The 27,768-nt window shown below is 44.9% G+C and overlaps 1 protein-coding gene across 4 annotated transcripts in view; it reads left to right on the top strand.

Moving 5' to 3' along the window:
• Positions 1 to 22,039: 22,039 nt before the first annotated feature.
• OTUD7B (OTU deubiquitinase 7B) overlaps positions 22,040 to 27,768 on the top strand; it is a 196,782-nt gene continuing 191,053 nt past the window's right edge. Inside the window, exon 1 of one of the 4 annotated variants that reach the window (XM_069218229.1) lies at positions 22,040 to 22,325. In XM_069218229.1, the coding sequence (XP_069074330.1) occupies positions 22,313 to 22,325 (13 nt within the window). In that variant the 5' untranslated portion in view covers positions 22,040 to 22,312. Of the gene's footprint in view, positions 22,326 to 25,033; positions 25,122 to 25,233; positions 25,430 to 27,768 lie in introns of those variants that run through there. The other 3 variants (XM_069218228.1, XM_069218230.1, XM_069218231.1) reach the window with 3 other exon arrangements.

Raw genomic sequence — 27,768 nt, forward strand, 5'->3', positions numbered from 1 at the left:
GCATTGATAGTCATAGGCTCTGAAAAGATCTACCCACATGCGGGGATTCCAGAGCACCTCTTTAAAATATGTGTTCTTAAGTGTATATCTTCACCTTTCTTCAGTAAGGCGTAGAGAAACACTTAAGACCTGAATAGTTTGCACCCTAGAATAAAAAGCTACAATGGCCTGTTTCTTCAGATTGTATTTAAAAAAGGTACATATATATATATATATGTATATATATATATATATATATATATATATATATATGTGTCAAATTGGCTGGAAAAAAGTCGATTCACAAACCCCTTTTTTAAAGCATAAAGATGAAGGAATAGAGGATAGTGTAGCCCCTTAGACTGCCCTTATGTTACAGTGAAAACAGCGTCTGCACCTTTAAGGGTGCAGAGACCACCAGTATCCCATCATGCCCAGCAGGTGGCATTTGCTTCAGTTTTTCCCCCAGCTCCAAGTGACTGGATTCTGGAACACTAAGCTTGGCCTTTTCAAATCTAATTGAAAACTTTAGACACCAGCTTCACTCGACTGATTTCATCTGTAGTAGTGTTTTCTGTCTTTTTCTGACATAAAAAAGTTGTCTTTTGTCATATACCTACCTGTGAAAGGAAGAGGACCAGGGCAGACCCTCATGATGTCTGCATCACCTGCCTTCCTGACAGTCACAACCCTGACAATTGCTCACACTGCAGAAACTTTTCTAGGCGCCCATGAGGGAAAGGGAGAAGAGTCACCTTCATGGAACAGAGCACCAATGCAGGTAGCACTTTGACGGTGGGATGTCAAGGGAGCGAGGAAAGGGTTGGTCTTCTACCCGGGCTCTTCCATCTTCTTCTGCGGACTCCAGGCGCAGGATCTGTGGGAGATCCAAACAGAGAAACCACCAGCAAAAAAGACAATGTTTCAAGTCGACGTCGAAGGCATTGATGTCGAGACGAGGTAGGGTTCCTACATATTTGTCGCCGAGAGCTGTGTCAGTGTCAAAGAGGAGACGACTTTCAATGTCGAGGCACAGGAGGTCGAGGAGAGGGAGAACTTTGACGTCAAAGTTTGTTGCGCTCGAGACATAAGAGACAATCAACGTTGAGGAGTCTGTCGATGTTGAGACATTCTAAAGGAAAGAGAAAGTCAAGACCCCAATGCTTATGTTGGAAATGGCCCTTTTTGCTGGGTTATTCCCCCAAACTTTTTGCTTTCTTCCTCCTATTTGTTCAGGTCTGTTTTTGCTGGTTTACTTTCTCTGCACACTTTACCACTGCTAATCAGTGCTAAAGTGCGAGTGCTCCCTATAGAAATTGTACTGTTGATTGGTTTATCCATGATTGGCATATTTGATTTACTGGTAAGTCCCTAATAAAGTGCACTAGAGGTGCCCAGGGCCTGTAAATCAAATGCCACAAGTGGGCCTGCAGCACTGGTTTCGCCACCCACATTAGTAGCCTTGTAACTATGGCTCAGACCTACCACTGCAGTGTATGTGTGTGCAGTTTTAAACTGCCAATTCGACTTGGCAAGTGTACCCACTTTCCGGGCCTAAACCTTCCCTTTTACTACATGTCAGGCACCCGTAAGGTAGGCCCTGGGTAGCCCCATGGGCAGGGTGCAGTGTATGTTTAAGGTAGGACATATACTAGTGTGTTTATATGTCCTAACAGAGAAATACTGCCAATTCGGTTTTCACTGTGCAAGGCCTATCTATCTCATAGATTAACATGGGGGCTTCCTTTAAATATCCTTAAAGCACAGATTCCCTTTGAGAGCAGATAAAAATCTGGAGTTTAGGGTCTCTGAACTCACAATGTAAAAATACATCTTTTATTGAAGTTGGTTTTTAAATTGTCTGTTTAGAAAGTAAAAAGAACAGTTGATGGACGGAATGTAGACCAAATCAAACATTCATCCCAGTCACAGATCTGGGTTTAATCCATCAGTTTTTTTGCTCACCATGCCATTCCAGTTTGGATCCAACCATATGCAAATCAGTCTTGACCCTGTTTACCATGGGAACAGTCCAGCCCGAACTGCCAGGCCAGGTCCTCCCTGGACCAGAAACAAGCATCCAACAGGGCCAAGACTGATTTGCATATGGCTGGGTCTAAACTGGGGTGGCAAGCTGAGCAAAATAATTGATGGATTAAACCCAGATCTGTTACTGGGGGTGAATGTTTGATTAAATTTGCATTCCGTCCATCATTTGTGTTTGTTTACTTTTAGGAAGTAGGCATTTTCTTGCATAGACCATTTTGTGACACTGCCTGTTTGCGGATTCCCTGTCTGGGTCAGTTTGACAGTTGGGCTATTCACATGTCTTCTCTGGACAGTGACACAAAAGGGGGCGGGGTGTAGCCTGCATATCCTGATGAGCCATCTGAGCTAGAGGGGAGGGAGAGAGTGGTCGTTCACACCTGAAAGGACTGTGCCTGCCCTCACAGAATGCAGTCTCCGTCCCCCTGGTGTGTGTCTGGGGCCTGGCCTAGACAAGGAAGGATCTAGCAAACACATGAGACTTTGCTTTGAAGCTTGCCAACTTCAAAGGCAGAAAGGGGTAAAAGAAGAACACCCAAACCCTCAGACTTTTAGAATCTTTCTGGAATCAAGAGGAACCTCTGCCAAGGAGAAGAGCTGAAGAGCTGGAGGATGAGTACTGTCCCTTTGCTGTGCTGCTTTGCTGGACTGATTTACAGTTGCTGCTTCTGCAAAATGCAAAGGGTGAACTTTGCTGTGTGTCCTGCTTGAGCAAGTTCTCCAAGGGCTTGACATACAGCTTGCCTCCTGTTGGAAGTCTCAGGGACACCAAAGACTTCAGTTTCCTCAATCTGCAGCATGGGGAATTGTGTGTTTTGTGCTGTTCAAGAGGAGAAACCACTGTGACGACGCCAGTGACGCCGCTGGCCTGCACCGCGACCTGCTGAGGCAGCACGGAGTCGCATTGCTCGCTTCGCACTGCATCTGTGGTCTCACCGACGCCATCATCAGACGATTTCAGTGAGCCGCTGCTCGCACCATGACCTGTGGGCCCCGCACTCCAGCATGGCCTGCTCATACCGCAGCCTGGGCATCCCCGACGCTCCTGCTGACACTGGCGCCGCTGCCTGCACAGTGGCCTGTGGACACCGCTCATGAGGAGCACGAAACAACGTCCCATACCGCACCACAGCCCCGGTCCTCCGATGCCAGCACCATCGACTCCTGTGTAGTCACCAGGCAACTCTGCCTGCACTGTGGACTGTGGACACAGCTCGTGAGGGTCACTAAGCACTGTCCGTCCCGCACCACTGGCTTGGGCCTACCAATGACAGCGCTTCCGCAACGATGACGTCGCTGCCTGCACCGTGACCTGTGGACACCGCACATTGCACCGCCCCGCTTCACACCGCAGCCTTAGTCTCACCGCCGCTGGATGCCATCACCGAGCCGCTGCCTGCACCGTGACCTGTGAGCACTGCATGTCGCATCGTCCCGCTTTGCACTGCAGCCCTAACGCCATCCACTCCGGCACACCTGACTTCATCAGCCCGGAGTTTGATCCACAACGTGTGTGAACTTCAAGGGCCCAACGACTCCCGCACCGACTCCGGAACTGACACCAGCGACGCGCTCTCCAGAGCTCACCACGAGGATCACGATGCCCTACAAATCCAAGATACTGTTTGTGGATCTTCCCGACACCGTAGCTGGTCTGCGACGCCGCGGCCAGCCTGAACTGTTGGTTTTGTTGATCACAACGCTGTGATAGCCCCAAGTGGAGCTATTGACTTCAAGGAACTGTATTTTTGAGTAAATCTTGCAGAATTCATATTTTTATTACTGTATTTTGGATTTTTATTGTATTTGGTCTTGTTTTCAATAGATAAATATTGGCTATTTTACTAAAACTGGTGTGGTGTCCTTTTGTAGTGTTTTCACTATCTTACTGTGTGTTATGTGCAAATGCTTTACACATTGCTTCTGAGATAAGCCTGACTGCTCGTGCCAAGCTACCAAGGGGGTGAGCAGGAGTTATCTGAGTGGGTATCTCCCTTATCCTGACTAGAGTGAGGGTCTCTACTTGGACAGGGTGCAAACCAACTGCCAACTAGAGACCCCATTTCTAACAGTCTACCATCAACCTCAGACTCTTAAGTACTGCAGGGCATATTCTCTCTTGTCACCCATAGTACTTCCTGCCTCTCCTGCTCATCCACCATCTCTGTCTTCTCTTCCAGCGCCTCCTCCACCCACATCGCCAGCGCCTCTTCCACCACAAACACCTATGGAAGCACCTTTGCCAGTGATACTTGTTTTTTCCTTCTCCGAGACCTGGAGATCCTCACTCGAGATCTCAGCACAGATCTAGAGTTCGGTCACATTCCTGACACCATCATTAGTCTAGGCATTCTTCTGCAAGACGATCTTACGGCACTCACGGCATTATCATCATAAATTCAGGTCTAGATCTAAGACAAGGTCATAGCACACATGGCCATATTCTAGTTCCTCCTCCAGTGCAGGAATATACTCCCCTAACTTGTCTGATTCTCCTCAATTAAGTGTCTCAACGACAGACGGAATAAACACCTTTCAGAAGGTACTTGTAAGGGGAGCTTCAAAACTGAATATTCAGTTGTCTACCCAGCAACCAACAACATCAGTAATTATTGATACACTCCACCAACGAGTGGTGTCCAGACCGCTCCTGCCTCTAGTTCTGAGATTATTGGAACCAACAATCAAACTATACCTTACACCAGCTGCAACCAAATCAGCTTCCTTCAGAAAAAATATGGACATCTGGTCCAGGATCCATTGTTCCTCTGCTCTGATCCACCTCATGACTCTCTAGTAACTCGAGCTGCAATAAATGTGCATTCTACTGCTCCATCCTCTACAGTTCCTCCAGACAAGGAGAGTAAAAAACTGGATTCTGGAGGTCGCAATATGTGTAATACAGTAGTCACTACAATGAAGGCAGCAAGTGCATCTGCTGTACTATTCAGGTACAACAGAGCCTTACTGAATTCTTTACAGTAGTTTGCTGAACATCTCCTGAGAGATCAAAGGGAAGATTTTCTTGACGTAATCAATGAGGTCATGATGGTCTCCAATCAGGTCATCAGTGCTGCAGCAGATACTTCATTATTAGCAGCACACGGATACTGCCATGGGTTGGCCATTGAAAGGCATTCTTGGCTCTGTTTAGCAGCTTTGAAACAGGAATCCCATCAACAAATTCTTAATCTGCCTTTTTCAGGTAACACCTTATTTGGTAACCAAACCAACAAAATTGCAGGGATAAAATCAAAAGTGGAGATTCTAAAATGAGTGGGCCTGGAAAAGCATAAACAGCAACGCAAACTTGCTTTTAGGACACATGATCAACGTTCTTACCCTCAAAGAGGGTTCAAACCCCTCACTGGTTGCAAGGTCAACAGCAGCAAAGACCTTTCCAACACAACAGCGTCATCCTCCTAAAGGAAGATCTTTCCATCAACCTGCCCCAGTGGGAGTCTCTAGCAGGCTCCAATCACCCCTTCCCCCTCTTCATTATCCACTCCGGTAGGGGGAAATATTTCTCATTTTCTGGAAGAGTGGCAATCCATCACAACAGACGCCTGAGTTTTGCATATTGTAAGGAATTGGTATTGTCTCAGGTTTACCAGCCCTCCTCCAAACATTCCACCAAAACCGTCCAACCAACAACTGCAGATCTTACAAGGAGGCAGTGGAGAGTGCTCCTCACAAACAACGAGGGACTGGAATTTCTTCCTGCTATTTCTCTTTGAGAAACAAAGGCCACAAGAACGAATTTAGGCTCTTATTGGATCTCAAACTCACAAACACTTTGATTCAAAAAGAACATTTGTAATGCTTTCCCTTCATCAGAGGTATCCCCAAATCCATCAAGGAGACTTGTTTTGCTCAATAGACCTCCAGGATGCATAATTTCATATTTCAAGAGATTTGTTTTGGGCCATGATCACTACCGATACAAGGTACTTCCTTTCTACCTCAAATTGGCCCCCAGAACATTCTCTAAATGTGTGGTAGCGCACCTCAGGAAACTCCGAATATCTGGCTTTCTATACCTAGACGACTGGCTTATTAAGGCATCAACTCAACAAAAGGCCTAGGCCCATTATCAACAGACGATCAATGTACTGGATCGACTAGGGCTGCGTGTCAGTCACAGCAACTCACCATCTTCTTCAGTCTCTGCATTACCTAGGGGCTTCCATGGACACACTACAAGCAAGAGTGTATCCTTTGGACGAGAGACTGTTATTGATCCATCTGAATTGTTACTCTCTTATGAAAGTCTCCCATCCTATCATGAGAACAGTGTCATCTCTCCTAGGCTTGATGGCCACGTACATTTTTTTGGCCGAACACCAGTCTCCATATGACATCACTTCAAGACAGTCTGGAAGATCAGTGGGACCAAGGTTCAGGTAACTGGGAGGACAAGATCTCTCTGTCTCTGTTAGAAATAGGGTCCCTAGTTGGCAGAGGTTTACAAATAGGGATCACAATCCTAGTGAGGGTAACTCACACACAATCCCAATTATCCTGTGTCCACCCTCTGTTAGCTTGGCACTGAGTAGTCAGGCCTAACCTAGAAGGCAATGTGTAAAGTATTTGTGCAATAAACCATGCAATAACTCAGTGAGAACACCACAAACAGACACCACACAGGTTTAGAAAACTGTAAGATATTTATCTGATTAAATTAAGGTCAAAACGATCAAGATTTGATCATTGTTGGACTAAGGTGGTCATTACAACCTCGGCGGTCTTTTTACAAGACCGCTGAGGGACCGCCGTGCGGAAGACCGCCAGTAGTGGCGGTTTGCCGCTCGCCGTATTATGACTGTTGGCTGCTCTCCATCCTTTTTCCGACGGAGAGCCGCCAACAGCCATACTGGCGGGCAGCGGGGAAGTGGAGGTTACTCCACCTCCACCGCCACGCCAACAGAACACCGCCCACCGAATCACGTCCTGTGATTTGGCGTGGCGGTGTTCTGTTGGCGGTGTGGTGTCGGCGGAGCAGCCCCCATGGCTCCCGTCCCCTCCCAGAGGATCGACGGAACAGGTAAGTCGATCGTCCGTTAGGGGGGGGGGGGGTGGTGTTGTGTGGGTGCATGGGGGTGTGCGTCTGTGTATGTAGAGGGGGTGGGTGAGTGCGTGTATGCTTGCGGGGGTGTTGCGTGTTTTGGGAATGAGTGCGTGTATGTCTGTGGGTATGTCTGTACGGATGTGTGCATGTATGTTTGTATGTGGGTGTGCATGTCTGACTGTGTGTGTGGATGTTGGCATGTATGTCGGTGTGTGTGCGTGTGTGTGTTGGTGGTGCCTGCGTGCGTGTTGTGTGTGTGTGAGTTATGTGATGTTGGGGGTCGGGGTGGGGAGGGGGGCCCTGCCACCTTTGGGGGGTGGCAGGGGTGGTGGGGGATGTAGGGGAGGGAGTCTGGGTGGGGGAGACCCCTATCAGTGCCAGGGAAGGAATTCCCTGGCACTGATAGTGCTTACCGCCATGGATTTCATGGCGGTTTCAAACCGCATGAAATCCATGGCGGTCAGCCGGGTCAAAATACCGCCAGCGGTATAGTGACGGCCGCTGGGCTGGAGACCCAGGTCTTCAGCCCGGCGGGCGAAACAGAGAACCGGCGGATGACCATGGTGGTGACCGCCATGGTCATAATACCAAAAAAAGACCGCCAGCCTGTTGGCGGTCTTACCGCCGCTTCTCCGCCTTCCGCCAGGGTCAGAATTACCCCCAATGTCTTTTTGGTCCTGAGACTTCAGAAAACAGGAGGTAAGCTCAATCCAAGCCCTTGGAGAGCACTTCTCAACAGAGCCAGGGGGCAGCAAGGCAGCAGGGCAACATCAAGGCAGCAGTCCTTTACAGCAAAGCAGTCCAGGTGAGTCCTTTGGGATCCAGGCAGCTTCTCTTGGCAGGCTGCAGGTTCTGGTGCAGAATGTCTGTTCCAAGAAGTGTCTGAGTTGGTAGGGTCATGGACCCAGTGTATATACCCAAAAGTGACTTTGAAGTAGGTGAGACTTCAAAGAGTGGTGTGAAGTGCACAAGGTCCCCTTCCAGTACAACCCTGTCTGCCAGGGTCCCAGTAGGGGGTTTGGCAGTCCATTGTGTGAGGACAGGCCACTGAAAAATGTAAGTGTCAGGCCCTCCACCGTTCCAGCCTAGGAAGACCCATTCAGTATGCAGATATGTGCAGGTGTGACTGAGCATCCTGTGTTTCTGGTTGTCTGGGTGAAATACACAAAGGAGCTGTCAACCAGCCCAGCCCAGAAGTGGATTGGAGACAGGTTGTACGGCACAGAAGGCTTTTAAGTGCAGAGAAATGCTCTCTTTCTAAAACTGGCATTTCTGAAATAGTAATATAAAATCGAACCTCACCAGTCAGCAGGATTTTGTATTATTATTTTGGCCATACAAAATATGACCTGTCTACCCTTTCTGATCAAACTCTACCACTCAAACAATATATGAGGGTACCCGTAATGTTAGCCTATAAAAGCAGCAGGCCTCACAGCAGTGGAAAACAAATTTAAGGGTTTTCCATTGCCAGGACATATAAAACAATCAGGTATATGTCCTGCCTTTTACCTACACAGCACCCTGCCCTATGAGTTACCCAGGGCCTACCTTAGGGGTGATTTATATGTAGAAAAAGGGGAGTTCAAAGCTTGGCAAGTACATTTAAATGCCAGGTCGAAGTGGCAGTGAAACTGCACACACAGGCCTTGCAATGGCAGCCTGAGACATGGTTAAGGCGCTACTTATGTGGGTGGCACAATCAGTGCTGCAGGCCCACTATTAGCATTTGATTTACGGGCCCTGGGCACATGCAGTGCACTTTACTAGGGACTTACAAATAAATTAAATATGCCAATTGGGTATGATCCAATGTCCACACGTTTTAAGGGAGAGAGCATATGTACTTTAGTACTGGTTAGCAGTGGTAAACTGCACAGAGTCCTACAACCAGCAAAAACAGTGTCAAAAGGTGGAGGGAGGCAGACAAAAAGTTGGAGGTGACCGCTCTAATGCTGTCAGGTCTAACAGTCTCCCAAAGCAATACAAACCCTGAAATGGTGGTGTTCCCCAACGCATCTCCTGCAAGGGATGCCTTTTCATAAAGAGGTTCCCTCCCAGACAATTGTAACAGATGCCTCTCTGTTCAGTTGAGGAGCGTACATGGCTCATCTTCAGATTCAGGGAACATTGTCTCCGAAGGAAATTACTGAGCACATCAATCTCCTTGAACTACATGCAGTGCATTTGGCGCAAAAGGTTTTCTCCCATCCTTCAATACGAAATCCCTGCTTGTCCAGATAGACAACAAGGGGGAACAAGATCCAAACTACTGTCTCTCGAAGTCCAGACAATCTGGAATTGTCAGATAGCCAGAGACCTGAAAATCACAGCATCTCATCTTCCAGGGGTTCAAAAGGTTTTAGCAGACTCCCTAAACAGGGTTCTTCTAGAAAACCAAGAATGGGTTCTTTATGACGAGGTTGTATGAAGCATTTTCAACATGCGGAGTTCTTCTCAAATAGACTTATTTTCAACCGTAGAAAAACAAAATGCCCAGATTTCACCTCGAGATACTACCAACCAAGGACACTGGGAAGCATGCCCTATGGATCGATTGGTCCAGCAAATTTCTCTGTGCCTTTTCGACGATCCCCCTGATTTCAGCGGGTCTCATTAAACAATCTTACTTGAGAGCCAGAATGATCTTGGTAGCTCCGGAGTGGCCCCAACAATGGTGGTTCACAGACCTTCTGCACATATTGGAGCGTCCACACATGAGACTGCCATACAGACCAGACCTTCTCATGAAGTTCAGGGACCAGATGGTTCACCTCAATCTCTCCTCTTTGAGTTTGGCAGCATGACCCTTGAGCTATCACAATACCGGCATTTGAATCTGCCACTGGACGGTACGAACATTCTCAAGGAGGCACAACGTCCATCAGCACATTCTACTTATTTACTGAAGTGAAAAAGATTCTGTATCTGATGTTCTGACAAGAACTTTGACCCGCCCGAGTATCAAGAAGAAGCGATTCTTTTTTAATACTTGCTTTTTCTGGCCAAATCATTCAATTCTGTTCTATAGAAGTTAATTTGGTGGCTATTACTGCCTACAGAAAATGTTCTTACAAACTACTGCTGTTTTAATGAGAAATGTTCCCATTGCTGAGCTCTGTAAAGCAGCTACATGGAGATCTGTTCACACTTTCAACAAAACTATTGTTTGAATTCTGCTGCTAAATCAGATGCACAAGTAGGACAGGCCTACCTGTGAAATATGTTTGCTTGATCCGGTCAGTTGATCATGTTCTCTGCCCTTTCCACTTCTATTTGATGGGAATGAGCTTGCTACTCTATTCAAAGCTTATGACTATCGTTGAAGATCCCCTCAGAGAGAAGGAATGGTTTCTTACCTGTAACACCAGTTCTTTCTCAGGGGAATCTCCATTGAAGTTATAAGCACCCTCCCTCCTGCCCGGTGGAAATTACACATGATTTTTAGATCTAACTGACACAGGCACATCTCGGCAAAAAGAACTGCAGCAACTGCCACCTGCTGGGCATGATGGGTGGTCTCTGGACCCTTAAAGGTGAAGACACTGTTCCATAGTTAAACAAGCGTAGCCTATAGGTCTACATTTTCCTCTATTCCTTCATCTTTATGCTTAATAAAAGGGTTTGAGAATGAGATTTTATTAGTCAGATTACCTTTTTTCCCCAGACAATTTGGCTTAAAAATATATATACATATTAATTTACCTTTTTTTAACACAATCTGAAGTAATTGGCCAATGTAGCTTTTATTCTAGGCTGAATACTATTCATGCCTCAAGTGTTTCACCAGGTCTTACTGAAGAAAGGTGAACATCTACACTTAAGAACATATATTTTAAAGATGTGCTACTGGATCCCTGAACGTGGGTGGGACTATTCAAAGCTTATGACTTAAATGGAGATTCCCCCGAGAGAGAACGGGGATTACAGGTAAAAAACATCCTTGTGTCTGGATAATGACTATAAGAATAGGACTAAAAGTATCCAAAAGTGTTGCAGAAATTTTCATTGTTCAAAGAAGTGGCAACCCACAGAGGAGACCTCATTGTAGGAGTGGGTTTCATGAATACCTGCATTCTCATTTAGCACTTTGCATTAAAGAGAAGCAAGAAAACAAGGCATTTGCTGTGGTCAGCCTTACAAGGGTGATGTCATGCTAACAGACTTGGGTGCTCAAATGGATCTCCCTGAATTCTCATAATGCAATCTGGAGTGTTCTGCCAACAAAAACCAAGAGATTATGATCCCCTCCCCACCCCTACTGATGGGAAGGTGCAGGAGCTGACTGAAGTGTTGGAGCGTGTCCTCTGTGCGCTGCCTTGGACTGGCGCTGTACATGGTACAGATAAGCATGACTCCTGCCTGTGATCTCCCTGTACTGCGCCTCAAGATTGACAACTGGTGCTGACCCTACTTGTGATCTCCAACCGCCCAGAACCAACCTAATTGAGAACTTGAGGGTAGTCTCATGGGCAGTGAGGGTTTCATTGGGCCTTTCTGCACTACTGGATCTCACTGCTGCACCCAAAGACCATCAGTGGAATCTGGAACTTCCTAGACACCACTGAAAGAGGTGAAGGCTGCCCACCCACAGTACACCACTGGAAAGAGCTTGCATAGGAGGCTGCCTCAGAAACAGGTAATCTGAACTAATTCAGCCATAAACAGACACAAGAGCATATAACTTAGAATGGTACCTCATTACTAAGTAAACTGAGAGATTAGTGCTATATAGGCTTACCTAAGAGTCTTGGGCACTGTAATCTGCTTACATTTTCACTGTAATCTTGCACATTTCATTTTATCTTGCTAATCACGTTAGTACGTTTTCATTTAGAAACACATTAGAACCCTGTGCTTCTGTTTTTAAACATTTCAAGCTGTATTGCTTAGTGGAAGATTCAGAACTTCTTCTTTTCATAAAGATAAGCACTGAGCCGGACAGTCATTATTTTGTTGCATTTGGGTGATTGTTGAGGGTGCTTAATCTAACCCTCGCTGTCTCCCCTAGGGCGAGGACGCAAGTTATAGTTACTTTAGGACACGAGTTATAGTTATTTGAGATAACTATAACCGGTGAATTTCTATGCTTTTGTACATTTAAAATGTGAGCCTAACTATAACGACCATGTTACCTGTATATATAATTACATCAGTATATCTGGTATTTTCTTGCTTTAAACCTGAGTTTCATTTGTCAACTAAGAACGGTCTATTCAGGCTTTATTCCGGTGACCCGTTTGAGGACTGCACCTACTGCCTTTATCCATCTCACAAGGACTGCAAGGTATGCTGTACTTTCTCTTCAGAAACCTTGAAGGACTGTTAAGGGAGACTGATGTTATGGCTCCAAAAACTTAAAACCAGGAAGGAACCTGTGTCAGATGATGACAGTGAGGATTCATTATCTTCCTTAAAAAGGTCACAAAAAAGAGAGATGTTTCCTGTTTTCATTCCTCTCATGAACAACCTAAGAAGCACTCTAAAAAGCCCCCTCACAATTCTCACAGAGAACGCAGTCCATCTAAGTCTCTGCATGAAGGTGAGGCTTCCTCAAGGCAAAAGGAGAAGAAGAGTACAACTTTTATCTCAAAAAGACCTGAAAAATCAAGGTCTGAGCCACCTACATCTCCACCTTACGTTCATCACACTTTTAAAAAGCCTTCATCCTCTCCCTCGACAGACAGATGGTCAATGAGTTTCTCACCAGCGACGAGCAAATCGTTGTCTATTCACTGCAGCGCCAACCACATCCACTATCACCACCATCATGCTGTTGACTACCATGTCTTTCTCGATGTCGATCTCCCCATCAATGAATCACACCCCTATACATCAATGCTGAAGATAATTCCAGCCTCGTGGACAACACTGACGATGGCACGTTCATGGACGAAGACTCTCCTGTCGACAGCGAAGTCTGCTTCAATGGCGTAGTTGTTTAAAGCACTGTCTGTGACAACATCCTCATCAATGACCTCTTTGATGACAGGAAAATCACTAGAACATTTTCAAAACCAGGAAAAAACAAAGCACACCACAACTGCTGATACTTCACCAAGTAAGGTGTTACCATTGCTGCCTAGCCACCTCTTAGACAAAGATGACTCTGAGGATGATGGTCTATCTGGCGCTTTGCACAGTCCATCTGCATGTCAAATGTCAAGAGGATGAGTACGACAAGGGCAAATATGAACAGGGCGACTGTGCTCCTCCAGATAAATTCCAGCAGTATGTGAAAGAAATTGTGTGTCTTCCTTCACTTCATCACTTGTTTCTGACCTCCAGTTCATGATAACTGCTTACCAAAGGCGTTTCCCTCCAACGTCACCTTTCACTAGACGCACCTCCACCTGCAAAGTCTCCAGCTATGTAGCCGTCCACTCTGCAAGCTCCATGGCCATTACTTATGCCACCATTGGCACAGCACACTCCACAAACAGCTCATCTCCAAGATCCCACATCTTCTTATGTTGACAGAGAAGAGGGCGAGCTCCTGAAGCTCGTAAAGAATGTGATGATTATTTTTTACCAACACTATCATCTCCAGCACCGCCTCCTGCAGATTCTCCTCCTGAGGACATAGGGGGTTACCATAACCTTCTTGAAAGAGCATCAGGAAGGTTCGAACATCCGATGCCTACAAAGCAGACATACTGTTTTTTTAAATGATTTTAAGGAACCCTTTCAAAATAGTAGTAGGGCTATTCCCATTGTCGATTACATATGGGATGAAGATATAAAGGTGAAAAAAATCTAGCCACAGTTGCTGTGGTGTTACCACGCCTGGATAAAAACTACAGCACCCCAGAAGATAATCCTGCATGTTTCACAGGGCACCCCAAACCAGATTGCCTAATCACACAGGCAGCCCAGCGCCAGTCTAGAAACACTTCAGCACCAATTTCAGCCTCTCCAGACAAGAAGGGTAGGTGCCTTGATAACATTGGAAATGGGTTTCCTCAATGTGAGCACTTACAGTAGGGGCTGCAAACTCTTTGGTGGTTCTCGGACAATACGATCGCCAGATGTGGTTCGATGTTGCCCCGTACTTAGACAAACTTCGCGAGGACGTGAAGGCTGAAGCCAGGAAAATCTTGCAGGAGGGTGAGAGCGCATATTCTAAAATTATTGATTGCACCATGGACATTACCACTACTTTTTTCTGATAACTGGCAGGAGCGGCAGTATTAGGAAAACAGGGATGCCTCCGACTGGAGGTTCAAAGTAAAAACTTACTATTCCATGTGATGGCAAAGCTTTTTGTGGCAAACACGATGATGCCCTCCAGGCTATCAAAACAGACACTGACACATCCAAATTGTTAGAGGCCCACAATACAGAAAAATGCCTTTTCAAGGCGCATGGGGGGCAATAACTACCCTCCTATTAAGGAGGCAAACAGCAGTATCACCACCCCACATTTTCATCGACCTTTCAGCATTTTCGGCCCCAATATCAACAAAGACAACCACCACAAGTGGCCTATAATAAATCCCTTCCAAGGGGAAAATTGGGATGGCAAGGAAAGGATACCGAACTATGGGAGTTGTTCCAACTTTGGAGGAGGTGTTAATCCATCCCAAAAGTGACGGTAAAGTGACGGATATACCACCAGCTGTATTACGAGTCCATTATATCCTATGGAACTCGTAATACGGCTGGTGGTATATCCGTCACTTTACAGTCACTTTTGGGACGGATTAACACCTCCTCCAAAGTCGGAATAACCCCCTATGTCTACTTCATTGGCGCTGTTTCCAGTGTGTCCCTTCAAGAAATTTGCCAGGCAGTTACCTGTAAAAATACACACACCTTTATGCAGCACTACTGCTTGGAGTCGGCGGTTCAGAGTGATGCGGCAGTGGGCCAAGCAGTGCCACAACATCTTTTTCAGTGAAGGTGAGCCATCTCCATCTTCCCGCCATCCTCTTATGCCCATTTTGCATTTCTAGAATGATATGCTATCTATATTTCAATACATAGTTATGTATACATATTTCCTTTTCCTATATATATATATATATATATATATATATATATACATATATATATATATATGTATATATGTTAGATTTTGTTTAAAATATGTTTCTCAACTGCTATTTAGTCTGATTAAAGCATGTGACTCTATGAAAGATTCAATACTGGAGTAAACAAAATAAGTTATGTACCTGTAACAGCAGTTCTACAGCATTGGAATCTTTCATAGATTCACATGCGATCCACCCTCCTTCCCTGAGAAACTCCCCTTTTCTCTCAGTGGGTGTTTTCTTTATACTTGTGCTCTAAAATCTGAGGGACCTCACAGGTGTGTTCCAGAGGGTGGTGCAGCCTGATTGGCTGAAACCTACGTTTGGTCTATTTAAAAAAAATGAAATTATGTTACTAAACTGAATGGTCTAGGGCCTTTCTTGTCTATGTCTATCATTGCACTGCTTTTCTAAGGTTCAGTGCGACTCCCATCTCGACGATGGAGAATGATTCAAGCATGTGAATCTATGACAGTTAAAGGTAAGTAACTAGAGGCCAGATGTACGAAATCCAAGAATTGCGACTCGCAAATTGCGAGTCAGAGAGACTCGCAATTTGTGAGTCGCAATTCAGGATGCAGAACGGTGTCTCAGACACGTCTGCGACTTGCTTTGGGGTCACAAAGACCCACCTCATCAATATTCATGAGGTGGGTCGCATTTTGCGACCCCATAGCGAGTCCCTGCACTCACAGGGATGGTGGCCTGCTGAAGTCAGCAGACCTCCATGTCTGTGACTGCTTTTTAAATAAAGCATTTTTTTTTTCATTTTGCAGCCCGTTTTCCTTAAAGGAAAACAAGTTTCAAAATGAAAAAAATACCGAAACCATTTGGTTTCGTTTTTGTCAGAGTAGGCAGTGGTCCAACTGCCTGCTCTGAAAAAATATTTTTGTCTACATTCACAAAGGGGAAGGGGTCCCATGGGGACCCCTTCCCTTTTGCAAATGAGTTACCACCAGTGTGACACTGGTGGTAACTGCGAGTTGCTTTGCGACCGCATTTGCGGTCACAAAGCAATTCTGAATTGCGTTGCGAGTCGCATTCACAAATTGCGAGTCGGTACCGACTCGCAATTTGTGAATGAGCATCGCGGGAGGCCGTTTGCATGGCGCAAACTGCGATTTTCGCAGTTTGGGACATGCAAACGGCTTGCTACATCTGACCCCTAGTTTCACCCTGAGTGCACTGCGTGCATGGCCAGTGAGTATAGGGGCGGGCCACAAAAGTGGCTAGGATGAACAAAGTATTCTGCAACTATTGTGCTGGTCTTTCACTTTTAGGTAAATACACATAAGATGTATTGCGCACAACTTAAATGGAAAATAAATACAATTTTAAATATTCACTGTAAAATACGCTCTGATGTTATGGAAGCTCATTTGGTTAATATGAACATTAGAGGTGTCTGTGTGTGTAACCAGAACAGAATGCCAGTTGGCACAATGGAGAACAATCGTATTTGTAATTACAAAGACATTCAGGGGGTGCACCACTCCAGAGCATCCAACAACACACAGTAAGCAGAAAGAGTCCAATGCTGTTGAATTGATAATGGTGCGAGACTTCTCTCAGTTTCCTTCTGAAGACTTTTATTGGCGTAAAGAACTTGTTATGACATGAGATTCATGCGAAAAAAGCAGCCAACGCGTTTTGCCCCATACAGATGGGCTTCTTCAGGGCTGCAAAGTAACATTTAACCCAGATAAATGGGGGAATAATATAGTAATATCAATATGTCACCAGAAAACACCATACTAACATATAAAGGGGGTCATAACGACCCTGGCGGACGGCGGAGAAGCGGCGGTAAGACCGCCAACAGGCTGGCGGTAAACATTTTGCAATTATGACCATGGCGGTTACCGCCATGGTCATCCGCCACTTATCCATTCCGCCCGCCAGAACGGAGACAACCGCTGAGCTGGAGACCTGGGTCTCCAGCCCGGCGGTCGTCACTATACCGCCGGCGGTATTTTGACCCGGCTGACTGCCATGGATTTCATGCGGTTTGGAACCGCCATGAAATCCATGGCGGTAAGCACTATCAGTGCCAGGGAATTCCTTCCCTGGCACTGATAGGGGTCTCACCCACCCGAGTCCTTCCCCTGCGCCACCCACCACCCCTGCCACCCACAAAGGTGGCAGGACCCTCCTCCCCACCCCTACCCCCAACATCACACATACACACCCGATATGCACGAAGGCACCAACACACATACACGCACACACACCAACATACATGCCAACAGCCACACACACAGTCATACACGCACACCAACATTCAGACATACACGCACACATCCATACAGACATACCCACAGACATACACACACTCATTTCCAAACACACAACACCCCCGCAAGCATACACACACTCACACACCCCCTCTACATACACACATGCACACCCCCATACACCCACACAACACCCCCCCGCCCCCCTCCCCTAACGGACGATCAACTTACCTTGTCTGTTGATCCTCCGGGAGGGGACGGGATCCATGGGGGTTGCTCCGCCGCCACCACACCGTAAACAGAACACTGCCACGCCGTATCACAGGGCATGATTCGGTGGGCGGTGTTCTATTGACGTGGAGGTGGAGCAACCTCCACTTCCCTGGCGCCCGCCAGTATGGCTGTTGGCGGCTCTCCATCCGAAAAAGGACGGAGGGCTGCCAACAGTCATAATACGCTGAGCGGAAAACCGCCACCACTGGCGGTCTTCAGCACGGCAGTCCCTCTGCGGTCTTGACAAAAGACCGCCGAGATCAAAATGACCCCCAAAGTGCTATTTTACATACTAGTGACGGAACAAGAGTATTTTATAATAATACATCAAAAATATAGTGCGAAGAAGTTTTAAATACTGAATTGATCTAGACCAATATGTAATTGTACATGGTCAATGGAACCGGCAAGGAAAGGAGATCAATGCCAAGGAAAATCCAAAAAGTGCAATGTGAATTGAGTATGGATAAGGGAAGTAGTGTGCAGACAGCGTGATGGAACAGATTTCTCGTAGAGAAGAAGTGCACATAAGGTATTGAAAGTTCAAACAGAGAATCTCTCCGCCAAGAGTCAAAACTTACATAAGTGAAAAAGATGATATAAGTTAGAAAGAATATTGTCAGATCAAAAAACATACCAAGATAGTAGTCCAGTCAATGCGAAAGTAATTTGCGAAGTATGAGTACACAAAGGCATATGGTGGGCCTAATGGAAAAACCGAAATGATGATTGTCTTAATATATGGTAAAGAAGAGGAACCACTGATCGCATAAAAAAGACAAGAATACTGGGAATGTAAAATATCTTCCCATCTGTCAGCTTAAATTAAAAAGAAACGGAAAAAAGTGCAAATAGAGTAAAAATAGATATTGTATACATGTGTGTCAGTAATTATTCATCCAAAGGGACTGACATGAGGTAAATATCTCCCAGTGTTGATCACTCAAACAATATAAATAACCTTGAAGAGGGAGAGTGGCATCCTCGAAGATAAAGTAAAAAAATACTAAGGCTTGTAGTGCTCGTAATAAGAAATGTACTGCCCTTCTAAAAATAGCTGCGCTAGTACAAGGCAATATGCTGCCCTTACCTGAGCAATGCGTCGATAAGTTATTGAGCAAGCGGTCGAAGAAGTGTCAAGGGCCGGTAAGTGTAAGAAGTGACGGGCCCGGTCGTGTGCCACCCGTCCCGCTGGTCATGTGTACGCTTCTCGTGTAAGCAGAGAGGTTTAAAAAGGGGGAGGAGGACGGCGAGTCCCAAGAACTTCTGCCGTGCCCGGAAAGAAGATGTGAAAGTGAACGACGGACTGCATTTAGCAGTCGTCATGTTCGTATCTATTCCCTATGTTGTGGAAGGCGAAATCCGCTAAAAATGAAAAGAGGACTACGTACAGCGGCCATCTTGAAAGGTGGAAAAGCGTGTGCAATGTAAAACACGCACAGGAAAAACCCTGTATCATCAAAGAAAAATGTATTTATTGGAAATCAAAATTCCGGATACCCGAGAGGCAAGAAAAGAAGAGAAAGGGAATAAAGAAAAGTGAAGAATAGAACATAATAAATAGAAGATCAGTAGGAAAAATATATATATGGTGCACCCCCTGAATGTTTTTTTATCGTTGGGTCCTCATTTGCCCCTTGGGCTCTTCTTTGCAGCAGGGGCCTGGGTGGAGTTGCACACCATAAATTCCAAACAGTTATTGTATTACACTGGGTACTTATAGGGATCGATGAGTGTTCCTTAGGCCTGCTGCATCCTGTTCTTATAATTCTTATTTGTAATTAGATTGCTATGAGGTCCCAGCCTATGACTGAAAGCACTGTGACTATATAGGTCTTTATTTTAAATGTGTATTTCCCACATTATGAGATAGACTGCTACAAATTGTATAGTGAGATTTAGGGCCTGATTTAGAGTTTGGCAGATGGGGTTACTTTGTCACAAATGTGGTGGATATCCCGTCCAACGTATTATGATTCCATTATGTCCTATGGACATTGTAATACAGCAGACGGGATATCGTTCACGTTTGTGACAGAGTAAACCATCCACCAAACTCTAATTCAGGCCCTTAGTGTTTAGGATAAAGTAAGCACTTTCAAAATATGTATTACTAGTAATATGCCATTAGACTGTAGCTAGTGCAAACCTGTTTTATTAGGTGCCCAATAAAATCCAATTAGTAACACTCTTACATTACCTCTAAAAAAGAATACATCTTTGTCACCATTATGCCTCAAATCAGTCCATCAGTTAAAACCATATACTGGCTCCCAAGCAGACTTTAGACTTACTGATTAACCAATTGCCCATATTTACATTTCTTTCAGGTAGCAGGTACCCTTGTGAGCAAACCTGTATATTCTTTAGTTCTCTGCCTCTCCCTTAGTGTCACAGTACAGAAGAACCCCCCCCTCCCTTCCTTTCCCTTTCAGTGGGAGGCACCTCAAGGTCAGCATTAACCATCCAGGAACAGTTGTTTTTTTAACAAAAAGTAGGGCAACTGTTTTTGTAAAAATAAAAATAACATTGAGAATGTTGCTCCCAATAGTTCCCGTTCACCTCAACCAGTAGACAAAATACGTGTGTGTTGAGGCTGACAACAAGATTGCAACTGATGGCATGTTTGTGTCTTCAGTCAGAAACAGAACAGGGGTTTGTAAAGTTCTTCATCTTTTCTCTCTCTCAGATCTGAAGTTGTACCGGGTACCACGAGCTACCTCAGGACCCTGGCCATCAGTCCTTTGTCTATCTTTAGTTCCCTCCTTCAACGAAGAGTCACAAAAATCAGGTCTAGGCAGATGTGCACTACAGATCACTCAAACAGGTAGTACACCTTCTGTGCTGCTGCACGTGTCACCAGGTCATGCTGCTTAGGGTCTGCAAGTTCTGCCAACAAGGCCCCTATATACTTATGTGTGATTACCAGACAAGACCAGCTGATTGCTGCATAGCTCAAGAGATGTCAGGCTTGCATTAATTACACATTTCAAATGGAACTGTCACTCATAATGCTTTTTAAAGATCCAGCAGTGTTAAGTGTGCAGCCACTGAACAATCTTGTACTACCTGAGAGGGGCGGAAGCCGAAAAGTTGTACTAGAAATATATATTTGTTCTTTGGTGAGTCCATCTGTTTGAGTCACTTCTTTCTAGGATATTCCATTTCTTTGAGACTCATTGTATCCATTTGGAGCTGGAGTTTTTCATAGCTGCTCTTTTCTTGTGATCCTTTAACTTATATAAATGTAGAGACACATACACATGTTACACAGTGTTGGTCGCCTTTGTGTAGTTTAAAGTTAAGTCACCAGTTAGGTCACAGTTCCCATAGAAAGAGTGTTTTAGTATCACTGATAACTTTGGCTCTGTTTGACGCATCTTTACAAAACCTTCCCAAAAAAGGTTCATCCACCAGAGCTCCTTTCTGGTAAGTTTCTTGGTGCTCTGTCAAGCAGGGACTAAGTAAAGAGGGTGCCCCAAAAAGCTTTTTCTCCATGCAGTTTTGATAAGGAAAAAGGAACAGCCATACCGAAGAAACAGCTAAACAGAATTAAACCAAATTTGGCAGAAAACTAGATATTTATCTAGAAAGTGTGCCTTTTGCGATTTGGTGTAAATATGTACAGCTGTTTTAGAGAAATAAAACTCAAAAAAAAAATAGTGATATCTGTTACTGTGGGACCAGAAAAAATCCCTGGTTAAATCCGACATACACTTCGCCATACCCGACTGAAGGCACTTGTGCCCAGAGATTTAACCGAAAATACATGTATGTGGGGTGCGGGGGCGTTGTAAACTCCCCCCAACACACACACGCTAAGCCCCTGGTCCGGGGAGGCTACTCGGTGTACGAAAGGACCCAGAAGCCGACTCAGGTTCTTGTTGCTTTTTGTTTCCACATCCTAGGTTTTGACAAACAGATTTAAGTGTTGGATGTTTGCTTCCTTTGAACCGATCCCATCCTCACTGATCTGCCGGGTACTCGGTGCCACAACGACGTATGCCCCCCTCCAAACTTTCCTTGCGCTTTCGTACTATGGAAACGGTCTACAGAGAGGAGTGGCCGCGCGCAGGGAGGCCCCCGACCCCCAGTGAACTCTGTCTTCGTGTGTCATTTTTGGGAGAGGCAAAACATCCGCCTGGTAGTTCAAAGGGGTGGTAGAAATTAAGTTCGGGTCACAATAAAGAACATTATGACTTGCGAACTATTTGCCTGACTCCAACATGGGCGCTTGTCAGGACGTGTCCCCTGCTCCTGCGTTGCCGGACGTACGCAGGCCGGTTGTTGTGATGTTTTTAATCAGCCATTAGGTTCGCCACAAGTGCTCCCGGTGAAGACGTCCGGATGGAAAACAAAGGACCACTCTCGTCAGTTCCGGCGGCGTGTTGTTGTGCCAACTCGTCAGTTCCGGGGAGGGCTATGGGCTGGGAGGGGGGCGGGTGCAAGGAGGGGGGCGTCTAGTGTTTGTTTCCTGTCGGACTGTGTTGGAGGAGCGCTAGTTCAGTCATACACAGGGCCGGGTTGTACAGCAGAGGCCGGACAGAAGTAATACCGATATTTCGCGCGCCCGGTCCGGTAAGGTGCCACTCCAGCCGAGCAGGGAGAACCGCAACAGAGAGTCTGGAGGTCTGGGACATGAGCCAGCGCCCGCCGCCCTGAGGCCGGCAGAGGACAACATGCTGTCAAAAGGTAACCCCGCGCCGCCTGCCTGCGGCCGCTTCTCAGACTTTGGACACAGATCAATCCCCGCCCTGCAAGCGGGCCATCCCAGGGCATAGGCCATAGGGGGCATAACTTTACAGCTACTCTGAATGGCGCCCTCAGGACTATCATAGTTTGTTCTCCGTAGTGCAGCCCATCTCGCACAGGATCCCTCCTAGAATTGTAACGCTTCAGACACAATAAACGTGCTGAGTATCGCAGAGATCTTGCAGCCCAGCAAGTGTCCGGCAGCCAGTCCACACAAACTAATGCACAGAGTTTCCTAAACCACCTCATACGCTAAAGTGTCGACTTGACTAAGCCAATGCTAGCTATCCCACCGCACACAGAATGCAACCTCCCAGTCGGACACCATGGCGTCTCTCCAGATGCCCAGTTTATGCTGTATCCTAAGTTATAACACTCGGCCCCTGATCATGTCGACTTAACACAGAGCTAGCTGTTCATCTGTCCTGTTCATGAATGTAGTTTATTGTGTTGTGTTTTCTTTCTTCCTAATTACTCTAGGCCCCTACATGCCTCCTCTTCTTGAGTTTGGATATTGTTAAAAGCTTCTATAAATCATTGTTCTACAGGGTCTAATGCAGTTAGCACAACACATGTTCATGGTAGCAAATTGATCTTTTTACAGAATAACCAATATAAACAGGCTTTCTTTCCACCAAAGTTACCTTTAACGGCTAACATAATATCTCTGCAAACCTGTTGCTCGTTCAAAGGGACTGAATTTGTATCCCTATAGACTGTAGCCTAACATTGTTTATGATAGTTACGGTATGTTAGTTGTGGTACACTCTTGCTGACCACTCCATACAATTATGTGTGTTCTGTGCTCAGATCATTGCATCGCTGTTCATTGAGAGAAGGAGATAGATCACATCTTTGTCACTCTGGTGAGAATGGGTGTCCTTGTCTAATACAACTAACATAATTGTTAACATAATCGAGCTATTTGGAATAAACAGTAGTTAGTGGTGTTTGAAGGTATTTTCTTAATTAAATGGTCATTTGTTTTCTCTTCTTCTATCTGATAATAGGGCGTTTCTGTGGAAATTAAACATCTAATTTCTTACTGCTGTTCCAGTGATCACGTTATACATGCCTAGCATAGATCTAGATATGTTGAAACACACATTTGTATATCCTACGTATTATTTTCTGTATGTATATATAAATAATCATGACAATAAAAATGTTGACCAAGAACATCTGTACGAATAAACAAGCGTACACACATTTATTACTGTAGTTCATTTGTGTTTTTTAACTGTCTTCGGATTTCATGTTACACTTACTTTACACTGGGAAACAACTCTCCTAATAGTCAAACGGTCTCTTCAATGCAATTTTGTCGTACTGCACAAATGTAACCCCTCCAGGTTTCGGGGTAAATACCTTTTGTTAAAACAAGTACATCAGAAAAAATACCATGAAAATAAATAGAGATTGAGAGACACAGAGTTGAACTTGCATATGGTACCATGGAAACCTTGATAAGTAGACTGCATTACCAGCTAATGCCTTTAGTATTACGTCATTAAATCAGATGTATTGTTTCATGTTTTTGCTTCTGTAGGCTAAAGTATTGCATGAATGTTTTTTTTTTATTACTTTTTAAAAGGCTCTGCTTCTTCTTTCTCATTTATTGGCCCTTATTAGAAGTATTCTTGGTGGTTTGTGATATAATGTGCTCTGCACGCGCCCCTTACTGTATAGGTAGTTTAAATATCAGTCGCTTCAAAGGTAGACTCTTCAGTTGTTAGTGTTGGTTTTATGAGCAGCGCACTTGTTTCTACTTTTAGAGACATCTTCTAAGTGAAACGATAATTTGGACAATCGACAGGCGGTTAATGTGGACATTGTACGTAATACTTTTGTGATACCGGCTCCTCCCTATTTCTCGTGCTAGCTTATCCTGCTTTCAAAAATGTCCCCAATATTAACTCTTTAGTCGATTAGAGGAACGTGCTGGATTTCGACGTCTTCTCTTTTTGAAGAGATTTGTCGTCAGTAACCTGGAAAATACCACGAGGCTGTCCTGTGTGTGGGCTTTGTTGGTGATTTTTTTGACAACACGCAGAGAGAAGCGAGTGACAGGAGCTTTTGGGTGCACGAGACTCTGCCTTTTTGAAAGTGGTTGAAAACAAACGGCTACAACAATGCAGTTGTCTATCCCACTACTGAGTAGTACTAACTCGCATCTTTTCCTAATATCGCCCATGATTGCTACCTAACAGTAATCACTAACGTTTTTTTTAAATTGTTAGCTGTTGAATGCTATGCTATGCAGCGTTTACCAAGTGCAATTTGTATAGTTTTACACGTATTTGCTTCCATTTGCCTTCCAAACAGCATTCCCCTGATGTGAACGAGCTGGGCTGGTCCACTCCTTTGTCGTCTCTTTTGAAACATTTATCCATCGCCATCACGTTTTTCCGTTGTCGTGAGCTCGTCCTTACGTGATACGGTGCATGCAGCCTGTACTCACAGGCAGCGGCCGTCTAAACTGTTTATGTTACGTCTGCCTTGCAAACGACGCCGATTGACAGCAGCGAGGCTAGGGGGTGGGGATCATGTTTACAAACACCGTGCACCGTCTCAAGGAGCGAGCACGCAGCTCCCTGACTTTGCACTTTCTCTGTGCTGGAGGGGACTGAAGAATGTTCTTGTCGAGATAGCGTGGTCGGCGGTTAGACTTGTTACGTCTAGTTACAATTCTCCGACCTCTTGTTTAGTTATCAGAAAACTACGTCTCCTTTCCGGGTGAGTGTTTTTGTACCCACAAGTGTGTGGTATTGGGTTTTGACTAGCAAGGGTTAAGTAACAGAAACTGCAAAGTATTTGATGATGCGATTCCTTGCCTAACGTTTCCACGTTCCTTCTGACGCAGTGTGTTTTTTTTCTTTTTTTGAGATTGTACCCATAGGCAGTTTGTGTTCTTTGAAAACTTACTGCTGGTGTGAGATGTCCACATGCAGGAGGATAATCCGATGACAGGGTATTGGCAGCTCAAACGCACCCGGCTCGGTGTGTCACTGTTGACCAGCCTCTTTTCACTGCCTGGGGACATGGTGATTATCTGTCTTGTAATTAGCTTGATAATATTTACAAAACAATATGAAACAGAGTGAGGCACAGGAGGCATTATCAGCCTGAACTTTTTCCATGTTTATCCAGCCCTCCTTTGAATAAATTGCTCGTTGAATCCACGTAGGTGGACTTCTGTAAAGGAGCCTGTCTCTATAAACATTGCTACCTTTAGTCAGCCCACAGTGCATTGTTTGGATGTAAATGCAAATGTTATAGCTCCAGAATTCTAGAAGTACTGCGAGGGCGTTTTGTTATGAACAGAAACTCTGTCCACAAGTATTTCACGCTGGCTTGTGGCTCTTACATTCCTGGCAGCATCTCTGTGTTCAACTTTGTGACATAAGTGGGAGGTGGTGAAAGCCTTTCTAAATCAAAATTCTTGAAATACTATTTTCAAAGCTTGGTGTTTTTCAAGCTGTTGTTGCATAACTTATGCTCCGAATTGCAATTAGTCTTTTTTTGTGTGTTTAAATTGTCTTGTGGGTTTAGAATGAATGACGTACAATAAATATTACACCAAATCTTGGATTGTCAGTAGTTGATAGTTTTAATTATACTATATACACATACATACATTTATATTTGAGATTGTATTGGTGAATGCAAAGTAAATGTCTATTTTCACTTTTTATAGATATTGCTTTTGTAATAGATAAATATTCCTTAAAAATTAGTTCTTGTGTCGAATGAATGCTTTCTTTTGTAATAGATAAATTAGCTGTAAAGCCAAGTTGTTCTGTTGTCTTGAATTGAGGGTAAATGCTAGACTTACAAGACTTAAAATAAAATATGTTGTCTTGTTGGGACTCTCTCGTGCAGTATTTAACCAAGATTTATTAAATGTGGCCCCAGAAATGAAGCAAACATAGTCCCTCACACTGTGTCTTGATCTTTGTAAATTCACATGGCCGCATTTGGCTCTGTTCAAATGTTATAAAGGAATAAGCAAATGCTTTTGCCTATTTTGTACCTTTTTAATTGGCCAGCTCTGGCAGATGTCCTTTCCTGTTCAACAGTTTAAAGCAGCGACCACATACTGATATATTTACCTTTTTTTGTGTCTTTCCATCAACTCCTCACTGTGTTTCAGGTGCTATTTTATTTATTCTTTCTCCATTGTCTCTTTCTCTCACACCCTCCACCGTGTGTGTTGCTTCTTTGCATACCAGCGTGACATTTGTCCATGTTGCTTCCTTTATCTCAACCCTTCGCCCCCATTGTCTGTGTGGCTTCTTCCTTCCCACCACACGTTTTCACTTTTTCCTCACACCCACTGTCATAAGAAAAAAAATAGCCTTGACACAGCCAGCGTTGGAGATGTCATAGCGCTTTTTTTTAACCGTACAGAGCTATCCAATGGAGTCGCCAGGAAGCAAAAACCTGTCCTTTTCCATGCTGCACAGTCACTTTGCCGCACAGCATGCTTAAAAACACAGACAAAGCTAATAACTTTCACACTGGCTGAACCTGTTGGCTGTATCAATGCTTGTTCTTTCTTGGTAGTAGCAGATTTAGGTTTTACAGACAAGACACAAGGGCCGTGGTTCGTCGTTTTCAGAGCACCTGACCCAGTGTAACATTGTTGTCACTACCAGTGCTAGCTGTTTTGTTTTACAGCCATCATCAATCTTTTCACCTGATAGCAGCAGTGAAATACTTGCGTGTGCAACCTTTGCCATTTATTTTCTAACGGCTAGGTCGCTTGCGGACCTTGACAAGTTGACCAGGGTGCAGAATAAACAGGAAGCCATTGATTTGTGCGACCCTACCTAATATTTAGTTCTAACACCGATTCAAACCGTAAAGCTGCCACAATTTTGGAAGGCATTGGATTTTGTAATTTAAATTTAGGAGGGCAATGGTCTTTTAGATTGAAAATCAGTCTGGTTATTTTTGTGAACTTTTAACCATGAAGGGCACTAAACTAGCATACGGAATAAGCAAGCACAAACTGTCTCCTGAAAAGGCTAGGAAACGTTCGGTTGCGCGTTCAGTTTCATGGGGCCTAGGCTTTTTTGTTTGTGATTGTTGTTTTTTGTGGTAATTTGTTGTTTTCGTCTAACCTTTTTTTCTGATGAACAGATAGGCACTGGCTTGCGGGATATTGAAGTCATTCTCATGTTAGCAGGCACCACGGCGTCTTCAGGATACCAGCGATCCCCAGTATTATCTCTCTGACACAACTTGTGCTGGCTGCTATGTTTTACGGTCTGCAGCAAGCATTGCACCTGCTGGTGACGGCGGAATGCCTGCTTTCATAGCCTTTGCCATTCATTAGCAGGGGTCAAACAGCGCGGTCCACGGATCCACCTCGCAAGAT

Source organism: Pleurodeles waltl, chromosome 12 (assembly GCF_031143425.1).
Source record: "Pleurodeles waltl isolate 20211129_DDA chromosome 12, aPleWal1.hap1.20221129, whole genome shotgun sequence".
Lineage (NCBI taxonomy): Eukaryota > Metazoa > Chordata > Amphibia > Caudata > Salamandridae > Pleurodeles > Pleurodeles waltl.